General features: G+C 35.0%; 1 protein-coding gene across 11 annotated transcripts in view; it reads right to left on the bottom strand.

Moving 5' to 3' along the window:
• DNAH9 (dynein axonemal heavy chain 9) overlaps positions 1-14334 on the bottom strand; it is a 755194-nt gene that overhangs the window by 204221 nt on the left and 536639 nt on the right. For all 11 annotated transcript variants that reach the window (XM_056817453.1, XM_056817454.1, XM_016430769.2 and 8 more), the window contains 2 exons: positions 12884-13003; positions 6898-7086 (listed from right to left, as the gene is read on the bottom strand). In XM_056817453.1, the coding sequence (XP_056673431.1) occupies positions 6898-7086; positions 12884-13003 (309 nt within the window). The remainder of the gene's footprint in view (positions 1-6897; positions 7087-12883; positions 13004-14334) is intronic.

Below are 14334 nucleotides of genomic sequence, written 5' to 3'. Positions count from 1 at the left end.
ACCTTAGACAAAATAAAATACCTAGGAATCTACCTTCCGAGACAAACACAAGAACTATATGAACACAACTACAAAACACTCTCCACACAACTAAAACTAGACTTGAGCAATTGGAAAAACATTAACTGCTCATGGATAGGATGAGCCAATATAATAAAAATGAACATCCTACCCAAACTTATTTATCTATTTAGTGCCATACCCATTGAACTACCAAAATACTTCTTCACTGATTTAGAAAAAAACATAACAAAGTTCATTTGGAAGAACAAAAGATCAAGGATATCCAGGGAAATCATGGAAAAAAAAACACCTATGATGGGGGCCTTGCAGTCCCTGACCTTAAACTATATTACAAAGCAGCAGTTATCAAAACAATTTGGTACTGGCTAAGAAACAGAAAGGAAGATCAGTGGATTAGACTGTGGGAAAGAGACCTCAGTAAGACAGTATACGATAAACCCAAAGATCCCAGCTTTTGGGACAAAAATCCACTATTCGATAAAAACTGTTGGGAAAATTGGAAGACAGTGTGGGAGAGATTAGGAATAGATCAACACCTCACACCCTACACCAAGATAAATTCAAAATGGGTGAGTGACTTAAACATAAAGAAGGAAACCATAAGTAAATTGGGTAAACACAGAATAGTATACATGTCAGACCTTTGGGAGGGGAAAGACTTTAAAACCAAGCAAGACATAGAAAGAATCACAAAATGTAAAATAAATAATTTTGACTACATCAAACTAAAAAGCTTTTGTACAAACAAAACCAATGTAACTAAAATCAGAAGGAAAACAACAAACTGGGGAAAAATCTTCATAGAAACCTCTGACAAAGGTTTAATTACTCAAATTTATAAAGAGCTAAATCAACTATACAAAAATATCAAGCCATTCTCCAATTGATAAATGGGCAAGGGACATGGATAGGCAGTTCTCAGATAAAGAAATCAAAACTATTAACAAGCACATGACGAAGTGTTCTTAATCTCTTATAATCAGAGAGATGCAAATAAAAACAACTCCGAGGTATCACCTCACACCTAGCAGATTGGCTAACATAACAGCAAAGGAAAGTAATGAATGCTGGAGGGGATGTGGCAAAGTAGGGACATTAATTCATTGCTGGTGGAGTTGTGAACTGCTCCAACCATTCTGGATGGCAATTTGGAACTATGCCCAAAGGGCGACAAAAGAATGTCTACCCTTTGATCCAGCCATAGCACTGCTGGGTCTGTACCCTAAAGAGAGAATGGACAAAACGACTTGTACAAAAATATTCATAGCTGCACTGTTTGTGGTGGTCAAAAACTGGAAAACGAGGGGGTGCCCATCAATTGGGGAATGGCTGAGCAAATTGTGGTATGTGTTGGTGATGGAATACTATTGTGCTAAAAGGAATAATAAAGTGGAGGAATTCCATGGAGACTGGAACAACCTCCAGGAAGTGATGCAGAGTGAGAGGAGCAGAACCAGGAGAACATTGTACACAGAGACTAATATAGTGTGGTATAATCGAACGTAATGGACTTCTCCATTAGTGATGGTGTAATGTCCCTGAACAATTTGCAGGGATCTAGGAGAAAAAAAAAAACACTATTCATAAGCAAAGGATAAACTATGGGAGTAGAAACACCAAGGAAAAGCAACTGCCTGAATACAGGGGTTGAGGGTACATGCAGAGGAGAGACTCTAAATGAACACTCTAATGCAAATATTATCAACATAGCAATGGGTTCAAATCAAGAAAACTTGTAATGCCCAGTGGATTTACAAGTCGGCTATGGGGGGTGGGTGGGGAGGAAAAGAAAATGATCTATGTCTTTAATGAATAATGCTTGGAAATGATCAAATAAAATATAAATTAAAAAAACTCCCATATTAGCCATATTTCTCAAAAATAATTGAAGACATTTGCCATGAACTTCCTCTTCTACTTTCTTCCTCATCTTCTATCACTCAGATACTTTCTGACACTTGCTCTTCATTCACCCTGTTTGACATGATGAAGTGAACTTTCTCTTTATCAAGGCTAGCCTCTTCTTCTTCAAGTGATCCCATTCCCATCCTGTTTTCTCCAACAGATTGCCTTCTCTGTCATGTCCATTCTTTCACTTGTTTTCAAATTTTCCCTCTCCATTGTTTGCAAACATACCTATCTCTACCATCCTAAAAAACCCTCACTTGACCCATCTCTGCTAAATACCTATATCTCTTCTGCCCTTTTCTGTTAATCTCAAAAAGGTTAGTTACATTAAGTCTCTCCAAAGTTACTAATGATCTTTTAGTTGCCAACTTCCTTAACTTTCTCCATCTTCATTCTCCTTGATCTCACTGTATCACTGTTGATCACCTACTTCTCTAGTTTTCAGGACACCACTCTCTCTTGATTTTCCTCCCACTTATCTAAGCATTACTTCTTTGTCTCCTTTTCTGAATGCTCTTTTGGATCATGACCTATAACCACAGGTGACACTCAGGGTTCTGTCCTGTGTCCTCTGCTCTTCTCCTTCTATATTACTTCATGTAAATAGTCTTGGGTGTTATTATAATGATGGAAAGATGACCTAAAGGGAGCTTGTAGTGAAGGTAACAGAGTGTTGTGATATAGGACCCTAAATGGGTTGATTCTCCTTCACTCTTCCTGAGTAATGCTGTTAAGGGGTGCTACTTGGGAAACTGGGGTTCCCCTGTTGTGTGAGGGTGATGGGAAGATGGATGAAGGTCTCCCCTTTCAGATGATATAGAAGGAATCCCAGATTTCCCTGGCACAAGAATGTTACAGACACAAGCCTCCTCGGGACCTTTGACTAGGCAGGGGAGGGGTCTTAGATAACACACTGTTATGGCTGATCTAGCCACAACATAATACCCTTTCTCTGGCTCCTAGAAATAAGCCACAAGAAATAAATCCAACTGCATGTAAGTTTTTATGAGAAATAACTATAAGGAAATTGGGGAGTTGGAATGAGGAAGTCGGGGTCCCTAATTGGTCCTTCACTCCAGCCAAACTGAGTCTCACCAACCCTTACCCACTAATTCTCTCAAACCTATCTATTGGGTTAAGGAAAAGTCAGAGCAGGTGCAAAGGGCAAAGGCCACGAAAGTCCATGAACCTTCCAGGTCTGTAGAGTTTTGACACTCTGTTGAGATGTTTCTTGTGGCATTAAATTGATGAAATAACTTGGTGGGAGTAATTTCTGACTTATATTCAGATGAATCCTTTTATAGCTCTTGGCAAAGGCCCTTGGCAAAAGCAAGGTAATGCTTACTGCCAGTTCGAGATCTTTACTCAAAAGCCTCCTGAGTTCTTTATGGAACTTTACTAAGTGCTCCCAATGGCCTTTGCTCTCAGTCACCCTTCTGTCACTGTTCCATCTTTACCCCTTTTTGAAACCTGCCCTTGCATTCACTTAATGATCTTATCACTTCCCATGGATTTAATTACCATCTTTATGCTAAATATTCTCAAATCTATCTTTATTACCCCAATCTCTTTGCTGACCTCCAATCTCACATCTCCAACTGCTTTAGAGAAATGTCAGCCTTGATGTCCAGTAAATATCTTAAATTCAGTATGTCCAAAATGGAATTCATTATCTTTCTCCTTTAACCTTTCCCCTCCATCTTTCTTGTTACCATAGAAAACAATAATTTCCTCTTAGTCTCTCAGGCTCACAACCTAGGGGGTCATTCTGGATTTCTAGCTTTTACTTCCCATAACCAAGCTGTTGCCAAGGTCTTTTGATTTTCCTTTTGTAACATCTCTGAAATATTTTCCCTTCTCCTCTGAAACTTCCACCCTTCTAGTGTAGGCCCTTATTACTTCACTTGGATTATTAAGCCTGCTGGTGTGTTTTTTTGCCTAAAATCTTTATCCACTCTAAGCCATCCTCCATTCAGTCACTAAAATGATTTTCCTGAAGCCCAGATCCAATCACATAAATAAATGTCTGTGTAAGCTTCCTATGGACTACTCTGACTCTGGCTCTGACTACTGAGCTCCAGTATTTCCTTTAAGACCCAATTAAAATCCTATCTTCTACAGGAAACCTTTTCTAACCCCTCTTATTTCTATTGCTTTTTCTCTGTTAATTATTTCCTATTTATCTTATTTATAGTTTGTATAAATTTTTTTGCATGTTTGACATTAGATTGTAGGCTCCTTAAGGGCAGGGATTATCTTTTGCCTCTTTTTGTATCAACAGCATTTAGCATGGTGCTTGGCACATACTAGTTACTTAATAAAGTTTATTAAAATTGATTGTCTATTTTTCAAGGTTGTTTTGAAATGATATTCATAATGTGCTTAGCATAGTACCTGGTATACAGATAGACCCCCAATAAATGTTGTCCCTTCTTTCCTGTCTCCCCTACTTTTTCCATTGCTGAATACAATGATTAGTAAGGAGTAAATCATCAATAAATGCTTATTGATTTATTCTTATTTTTTAAAATCCTTATTTTCCATCTTAGAATTAATACTATATATTGGTTCCAAGGCAGAACACTGGTAAAGGATAGGCAATGAGGCTTAAATGATATGTCCAGAGTCACACAGCTAGGAAAGGTCTGAGGCCAAATTTGAACTCAGAACCATCTATCTATGGTCTTGACTCTCAATCCATGGGGCCACCTAGCTGTCCCCACAAATGCTTATTGATTTATTTTTACTTGTAAAGAATGAAACAATACCTACTGACAAGGAGATTATACTTTAATGAGGGAGAAAGGAAGCACACATAAAAATATAAACAGCATAAATACAACATTAATTGTAAAAAATGGAGAAAACTCAGGTAAAGCTCATTTGGCTGAATTTAATCTTAGAAGAAGAGAGGGACTATGAGGTGGAGTTAGGGTAGAAGTTCATTTTAGGCATGAACATTGACCAGCAAAAAAGTCTCTTGTGAGAGTAACTGAGAGAAGTCTAGTTTAGATAGATCGCAACGTGTGGGAAGAATGTTCAATAAGACTGGGAAAAAATTGGGGCCTGGTTGTGAATGGCTTTAATAATAAATAGAAGACTTTATATTTTGATCCTAGGGGCAATAGGAAGCCAATAGAGTTGGCAGATGCGAAATCACATGGTCAATTCTATATTTAAGGAAAATTATTTTGGTAGCTATGAGAAGAGTGTACACAAGTAGGGAGAGATATGAGACTAGTTATAAGGCTATTTTTAATAATCCAGGTGAGAGGCAATGGATCAGGAGAGGACCCAAATTAAGGTTATGATTTTATTATTGGAGAGAAGGAGAGGATGAAATAGATATTCTGGAGGTAGAAATGGCAAAATTTAGCAATTGAATGAAATAAGGGAAAGTGAAGAGTAGGTAATGGCAAATGTTTGAACTTCTGTGAATTGAAAGGATGATTGTGCCTTTGACAGAAATAGATAAACATGGAAGAACAGAGAAACAATAATAGATTCAGTTGTAGATATGTTGAATTTAAGATTGTTCCAAAAATCCATGTGGGATTGGGAGATACTGGGGCTTGGAAAGATCTGGAATCATTTTCATTGAGTAGTTATAATTAAACCTAAGGGATCTGATGAAGTTACAGAAAGACACACACACACATGCACAAAGAGAGAAAGTGGTAGAAGGTTTGGAAATAAAAGAAAAGAGAGACTAAAGCAGAACTTTGGGTATGATGTGAATGATAGACCAGTAAGTAAGACTGAGAAAGAAGTCAGCTAAGAGGCAAAACAGAAGAGTGGTGTCATAAAAAACCTAAGAAAAATATATCCAGGAATTGAAGGTGACTGAACAAATGCAGTATTTAGGTTGAAAAATAATCCTAAGTGTGAGGAAAGACCAAGATTTGGAAATTAAGAGATCATTGCTAACTTCAGAGAGAACAGTTTTAATGAGTAATGAAGTGGAAAACCTTATTCTATGGGGTTAAGGAGAAAGAGGAAGTGGAGGTAGCTATTGTAGACAATTTTTTTTAAGTAGTTTATCTGGCATTATAATGATGAGTATGCTCAAGCACAACATTAGTCACGTCTGAGAATGTATATTATTGTGCACCTACAGATACTTCCTTCTTTGCCAAGAGTGAGAAGCATATTTTATTCACTGTTTTTGTTGTTTGTTTTTCTTGAATGATCATCAGGTACTATTGATTTAATGGTGTTATATTCAAATAAGGCTATTGTGTAACCAAGCAAGTTCACTCAGGTAATTGAGATCTAGATCTCCTTTTTTCAAAGTAAGGAATCAAAACCATCTGAATTTGTTGTACCCATGGAATTGGGAGGGGAGTGAAACCAAGTGGCAGTCACACTTATGAGACAATGTCAGCATCTAATTCAAGGGCATATATCTCATCACTCCAGTGTAGAAAACAATCTGGAATAAAAAAGTCAGAGAATTTAAAGAGAGAAATAACATCAAACATAAGATTCTTGGTAATAGGAACTCTATTTTATGACATCAGATTTAGGATTCAGTGTATATTCTATAGCATAGTTTTCCCCTCTATTTTCTGAGCCAGCAAGAGAATTCTTACAACCCAAGAAATGTCAAGAGTTTAGAGTAAGGGCACCAGTAATTTGTATTAAGCACCCTTAGGGAAAGAGAAATGTACGAAACCTGATGTTTTACAAATTATTATTCTCTTTCATTCATCACTTCCAAATCCTATTTAAGTGAAACTTAAAATAAGGAAGAGGATTTGCTATTGTTGTTGCTATCACTACTAGTCAGAAAAGTTGGAATAAAGTCAATACAATAATATTCTTGCTGTGACAGTGGGAAGGTCATATAGCCTTTTGAAACTTTAGCTTCCATAGTATAAAAATGGGAATACAATCATTTATCTCATCCTCATTTCACAAGTCTGAATTATGATAATCAGTCAGGTTATTTATTCATTTCCTTACTTTTAACTGATTCAGGTAAGGTCTCCAGCTACAATCCATAAGATTTTGACGATATTTCTTGGTAAAGTATCCCAGGTAAGAAATGAAAGCTGTAATCAGTAAAATATCTCCACACAATGTATTCTCTTGCTGTCTGAAGTCCTTAATAGCTTCTGCCCATCTTACATTTTCAGAGGCAAGACCTCCAACCTAAAGTTTAAAAAATTGAAAAACTGAAAAGACTTTATTACTACATATTACACACAAATGAATGACTTCAGTTGTATAAATGGGGGGGATATTTCACATGAAAATAAATGAAAAGAGGAGTGATAGATCTCTCAATCTAATGAACTGCAGATTCCTAAATGCATTAATAAGTATTTCCTCCCTTCAAAACCAGAGAAGAAAAATCTACCTGAATGTACACTTTAGAACAACAAAATTTGATGATTATCAGCTTTTGTTTTTTCTATCAAGATAAAATAAATCTTCAGAATTGATATAATCCTTTTAGACACATATCACTGTAAACATTTTAAACTAATAAAAAAAGAACACTGACTATAAAACAAATTTTTGGAATTAGAAAAATCTGATCTGCTTTTTTTTCTTGCTTTCTCAATGTGGGGCAGGGAGAGAAACTAAAATGTGAAAATAAAATAAAATTGAATAAAAATAAAAATAAAATAATTTACATTATGTTACCTCTTTTCCCTTTAAAATCTAAAAGTATTTCATCAATACCACTTTTATGCAGTAAAAATAATCTAGACAGTTTTCATTACTTTCCTTTGCTGTCATGTTGACCAATCTGCTAGGTGTGAGGTGATACCTGAGTTGTTTTGATTTGCATCTCTCAGATTATAAGAGATTTAGAACACTTTTTCATGTGCTTATTAACAGTTTTGATTTCTTTAACTGAAAATTGCCTATTCATGTCCTTTGCCCATTTTTCAATTGGAGAATGGCTTGATTTTTCCTACAACTGGTTTAACTCTTTATAAATTCGAGTAATTAGACCTTTGTCAGATGTTTTTGTTATGAAGATTGTTTCCCAATTTGTTGCCACCCTTCTAATTTTAGTTACTTTGGTTTTGTTTGTAGGGAAACTTTTTAATTTGATGTAGTCAAAATTATTTATTTTACATTTTGTGACTCTTTCTAAGTTTTGCTTGGTTTTAAAATCTTTCTCTTCCCATAGGTCTGACAAGTATTTACTTATAGTTTCCTTCTCTATGTTCAGGTCATTCACCCATTCTGAGTTTATGTTGGTGTAGGGTGTGAGGTGTTGATCCAAAACTAATCTCTCCCACACTCTCTTCCAATTTTCCCAGGAGTTTTTATCAAATAGTGGATTTTTGTCCCAAAAGATGGGATCTTTGGGTTTGTCATGGACTGTCTTGCTGAGGTCATTTAAGCCAAATCTATTCTACTGATCCTTTTTTCTGTCTTTTAGCCAGTACCAAATTGTCTTGATGACCACTGCTTTTTAATATAGTTTGAGATCTGGGACTGCAAGGCCACCTTCCTTTGTATTTTTTTTTTCATTATTTCCCTGGATATCCTTGATCCTTTGTTCTTCCAAATGAACTTTGTTATGGTTTTCTCTAATTCAGTAAAAAAGTTTTTTGGTAGTTCAATGGGTATGGCACTAAATAGATAGATAAGTTTGGGTAGGATGGTCATTTTTATTATGTTAGGTCATCCCACCCATGAGCAATCAATGTTTTTCCAATTGTTTAGATCTAGTTTTAATTGTGTGGAGTGTTTTGTTGTTGTGTTCCTGTGCTTGTCTAAGCAGATAGATTCCTAAGTATTTTATATTGTCTCAGTGACTTTAAATGGACTTTCTCTTTCTAGTTCTTGCTGCTGAGCTGTGTTGGAGATATATAGAAATGCTGATGACTTATGCAGCTTTATTTTGTATCCTGCAACTTTGCTAAAGTTGTTGATTATTCCAACTAGCTTTTTGGTTGAATCTCTAGGATTCTTTAAGTAGACCATCATGTCATCTGCAAAGAGTGATAACTTGGTATCCTCATTGCCAATTTTAATACCTTCAATTTCTTTTTCTTCTCTAATTGCTAATGCTAGTGTTTTATTAAATATTATTTTTTATCTTTTAATTTATTTTATTAATTTATTTTTAATTGATTAAATAAATATATAATACATAATACATTATAAATTAATTAATTAATAATTAAATTATTATTGTTTTATTAAATAGTAAATAGTAAAGGTGATAATGGGCATCCTTGTTTTACTCCTGATCTTATTGGGAAGGCTTCGAGTTTATCCCCATTGCAGATGATGTTTGCTGATGGTTTTAGATATATACAGTTCATTATTTTTAGGAAAGGCCCTTCTATTACTATACTTTCTAGTGTTTTCAATAGGAATGGGTGTTGTAGTTTATCAAAAGTTTTTTCTGCATCTATTGAGATAATCATATGTTTTTTGTCAGTTAGCTTGCTAATATGGTCAATTATGTGGATGTTTTTCCCTAATATTGAACCATGCTTGCATTACTGGTATGAACCCTACCTGATCATAGTGGATAACCCTTGTGATGACTTGCTGGAGTCTTTTTGCTAGTATCCTATTTAAGATTTTTGCGTCTGTATTCTTTAGGGAGATTGGCCTATAGATTTTTTTCTCTGTTTTTAATCTGCCTGGCTTTGGGATCAGTACCATGTTTGTGTTGTAAAAAGAATTTTGTAGAACCGCTTCTTGGCTTATTTTGTCAAATAGTTCGTATAATATTGGGATTTGTTGTTCTTTGAATGTTTGATAGAATTCATTTGTGAATCCTTCTGGACCTGAGAATTTTTTCTTAGGGAGTTCTTTGATGGCTTGTTCAATTTCTTTTTCTGATATGGGATTGTTTAGGTAATTTGTTTCTTCCTCTTTTAGTCTAGGCAATTTATATTTTTGTAAGTATTCATCCATATCATCTAGATTGCCATATTAGTAGTTTTTAATGATTACCTTAATATCCTCTTCATTAGAAGTGGGGTGTCCCTTTTCATCTTGGATACTGTCAATTTGGTTTTTTTCTTTCCTTTTTTAATTAGACTCACTAGTACTTTGTCTATTTTACTTGTTTTTTTCAAAGTACCAGCTTCTAGTCTTATTTATTAAATTAATAGTTCTTTGACTTTCAATTTTAGTGATTTCTCCTTTGATTTTTTAGGATTTCTAATTTAGTCTTTATCTGAGGATTTTTAATTTGTTCACTTTCTAGTTTTTAAATTTCCATGCCCAATTCATTGACCTCTACCCTTCTTAATTTGTTTATCATACTTAAGGATATACCTTTCCTCCTGAGTACTGCTTTGGCTGCATCCCATAGGCTTTGAAAGGATTTCTCACATTGTCATTTTCTTTTTTTTTTAAACCCTTACCTTCTGTCTTGGAGTCAATACTGGGTATTGTCTCCAAGGCAGAAGAGTGGTAAGGGCTAGGCAATGGGGGTCAGGTGACTTGCCCAGGGTCACACAGCTGGGAAGTGTCTGAAGCCAGATTTGAACCTAGGACCTCCCATCTCTAGGTCTGACTCTCAATCCACTGAGCCACCCAGCTGCCTCCCCATTGTCGTTTTCTTCAATGAAGTTATTGATTCTTTCTACAATTTGTTCTTTAACTAGCCGGTTTTGGAGAATCATATTGTTTAATTTCCAATTAATTTTTGATTTATCTCTCCATGTACCCTTGCTAATTATTATTTTCATTGCATTGTTGCATTTATTATTTCTGCCCTTTTGCACTTGTTTTCAACATTTTTGTGCCCTAATACGTGGTCAATTTTTGTGAATGTACCATGTGCTGCTGAAAAGAAGGTGTATTCCTTTTTGTTCCTATTTATTTTTCTCCACGTCTTCGGATAGAGGAAGGTTCAGGTCTCCTACTAGTATAGTTTTTCTGTCTATTTCATCCTTGAGCTCCTCTAGTTTCTCCTTTAGAAATTTGCATGCTATGCCATTTGGTGAGTACATATTGAGTACAGATATTTCCTCCTTGTCTATACTGCCTTCTATCAGGATGTATCAGGATGACCTTCCCTATCTCTTTTAACTAGATTTATTTTTACTTTGGCTTTGTCAGATATCATGATTGCGACTCCTGCCTTCTTTTTATCAGTTGATGCCCAGTAGATTTGCATCCTCTTAATTTCACCCTTTGCATATCTACCTTCCTCATGTGTGTTTTCTACAGACAGCATATGGTAGGGTTTTGGATTCTAATCCACTCTGTTATTCACTTGCGTTTTATGGGTGAGTTCATTCTATTCACATTCAGAGTTATGATTACTAGCTATGTATTTCCCAGCATTTTGATTTCTACTCCTGGTCTTGCCTTTTCTTCTTTCACTATTTTCTTCTACACCAGTGTTTGTTTATAATCAGTATCCCTAGTTCCCACCCTTATTTTACTTCCTTATCTACCCCCTCCCTTCTTATTCCCCCTTTTATTTTCCCCTGTAGTCTTTTTAAAATCCCCCCTCTCCTACTGCTTCCCTCCCCACCTGACCATTTTTACCCTTCTACTCCCATATAGGGCACAACTCTATTCTCTGCCCCAATGGATTGGATTGTTCTTCCCTCTTTGGTTCTGTTTCAAAGCAGGTAAGAGTTGAGTATTTCCTATCTCCAACCTCTTTACCTTCCAGTGTATCGTTGTTCTCCCCCCTCCCGCCATGAGCTACTTTGTGACATATCAATTTTCCCACATTTGTTTCTTTTCCCATTTCTTTTAGTATTAGCCTGTCCCCCCTTTTTTTGTTCTGGTTGTATATACACACATGTATATGTATTTATGCATGCATATATCTATATTCCTATTTATGTCTTGTCCTTGCATCCTATACAGTTTGTCACTGTTCCCTCTAAGTGTAATTCTTCTAGCTGCCCAGGTGATAGCAACAGTTTTCAAGCATTACCAATGACCTATTTTCTTATAGGGATACATATTTTAACTCATTGAGTCTTAAAATTGTTTTTGTTGTTTTGTTTTGTTTTTCTTTTCCCCCTCTTTTTAAATTTCCTTTTGATGATTCTCTTGAGTTCTATGCTTGGATATCAAAATTTCTCTCCAGGTCTGGTCTTTTCTTTACAAATGCTTGGAATTCTTCTATTGTGTTGAATGACCATACTTTCCCCTGTAAGAATATAGTCATTTTTGATGGATATTTTATTCTTGGTTGTAGACCTAGTTCCCTTGCTTTCTGGAATATCATATTCCATGACTTTTGGTCCTTCCGTGTGGATGCAGCCAGATCCTGAGTTATCCTCACTATGTTTCCATGGTATTTGAATGGCTTCTTCTTTGCAGTTTGTAATATCTTTTCTTTGGTCTGATAATTTTTGAGTTTTGCTATAACATTCCTGCTATTCCTGGGTGTTGTCAGTTGGGGATTAAATACAGGAGGTGATCTGTGGATTCTTTCAAGCTCCACTTTCCCCTCTTGTTCTAGGATATTGGGATAGTTTTCCTGGATAATTTCCTCTAGTATTATGTCCAGGCTTTTTCTTTTGTCATGGTCTTCTGGTAGTCCTATGATTCTTAAATTGTCTCTTCTAGAATGATTTTCTAAATCCTCTGTTTTGCGAATGAGATGCTCCATATTTTCCTCAATTTTTTTCATTCTTTTCATTTTGTTTTATAGTGCTCTCTACAAATTGTCAGTGTGAATCAACTGTTTGCCAATATACATATTAACCAGGAGCCAGGGGGAACTAAGTCTGATATATACAAAGCCAGATCACAAGTTAATATGGCAGCCTTGTAGACCTAAAATTTCCCCTCATTAACAAGAATCAATGTAAATAAAACTAGATTTGAGTATAATCTTTTCATTTAGTTTTTATAAATTACTTTCCTTTATTACAGTACATTTTAATATATTCTCCAAGGTCAAAATGTGCTAGTTTGAACATATATATGTATGTTAAATACATTCATATATTGTTCATACAATTAAAGCTTTATCTGTGAGACTCACCAGGCGATTTGCAAGTGAGATGGTACCTGTGGTCAGTTCAGCTTCTTGCTGACATTTGAGTTTTTCTGCAGTTGCTTTCTCAAATTTGGTTGTAAGTTTTGCCAAGTTTTCATTAAGGTGCTGTTGAGAAAGGAACAGAAAATATATCAGTAAATTGTTCTAGTCCAAGAACACTTCAATGATCCATGCTTTACATGGTTTGGGACATATTACTCCATTTGTTCCAAGGACAATAGCATACAGTTCTGAAAGTCAGAGACCAGAGGAAATCTAGAGGAACAAGAACTGAATTACATAGTAGCCAATTGTTTTGGTTACCAGAATGCAGTTGTGGGGTTGAATGAGTGCTAATGCATCTGTACACATCAATGCAATATTTAAACTAAAATAGGTACACCCAGTGGTTGGGACAATATGGACTAATTTCTAGGAAAAGGATGATCTTCATCAGTTCTGTCACTTTAGATTTAACCAATTAAAAAAAAAACCCTTTTTTTGAACTTTGAATTGATACTATCAGCTTCAAGGCATAAAAGAGGTAAGGACTAAGCAATTGAGGTTAGGTGAGTTACCTAGGATCACATAGTCAGGACATGTTTAAAGTTAGATTTGAACCCATAACCTCCTATCTCTGGATCTGACACTCTATCCATTGAGATACCTAGATGTCCCTTAGAATTAGTCAGAGAATTAGCTCTTTAAATAAAAATAAAATAAATTTTAAATAAAAATAAAAAATTCTACTTTTGAGAAAAATATATAATTAGGGATTTGCTTTGGATTCGATAATATTGTTTCAATATTTCCAAAATTTTTTAAAAAAGCTTTTTTAACTTTTAAGGGGACACGTGGCAAACTCCTTAAAGTCTACATAATAACTAGAATTTTAAGATAATAGTATTATTAATTTGGGATTAAACATGGTCAAAGATAAAAAACAACAACAGCACATCTTTAGGTTTATGTCAATATGTGCATATAAATGTGTGCATTAAAAAGACCTAACTTTAAATTGTCCAAAGAACAAGGTAAAGATGAGATTAGTTAACATTAAAACTAAATAGCATTCAAATAGTTATGTTGTCTATTCTTTTTGCTTCTTCATTTCATAGGCTTGTCTATGTTTCTATGTAATAATGTTGTTCTATTGTATTCATGGATTATAATTTAACTAGCTATTCTCAAATCTTTGGGCTTCCACTTTGATTGTAGTTCTTTGTAAGCACTGCTATGAATATTTTATTACATACAAGACTGCTTTCTGTCTTTCTATCTAAATCCATAGCAACAGAGATCTTATGTTAGGGGTTTTGGATATTCTTGTCACTTTTTTTGCATCTAAGCCCAAATGGTTTTCTAGATTAGTTGGACTAATTTATAGCTTTATCAACAGTTTATACTAGTGTTTCTGTCTTTTTTCAATCTTTACCTTCCATTTTAGAATCAATAAT

Source organism: Monodelphis domestica, chromosome 2, assembly GCF_027887165.1.
Source record: "Monodelphis domestica isolate mMonDom1 chromosome 2, mMonDom1.pri, whole genome shotgun sequence".
NCBI classification, from domain to species: Eukaryota; Metazoa; Chordata; class Mammalia; order Didelphimorphia; family Didelphidae; genus Monodelphis; species Monodelphis domestica.
The sequence above is the reverse complement of the archived record's forward strand: the minus strand, read 5'-3'. Positions and strand labels throughout refer to the sequence as shown.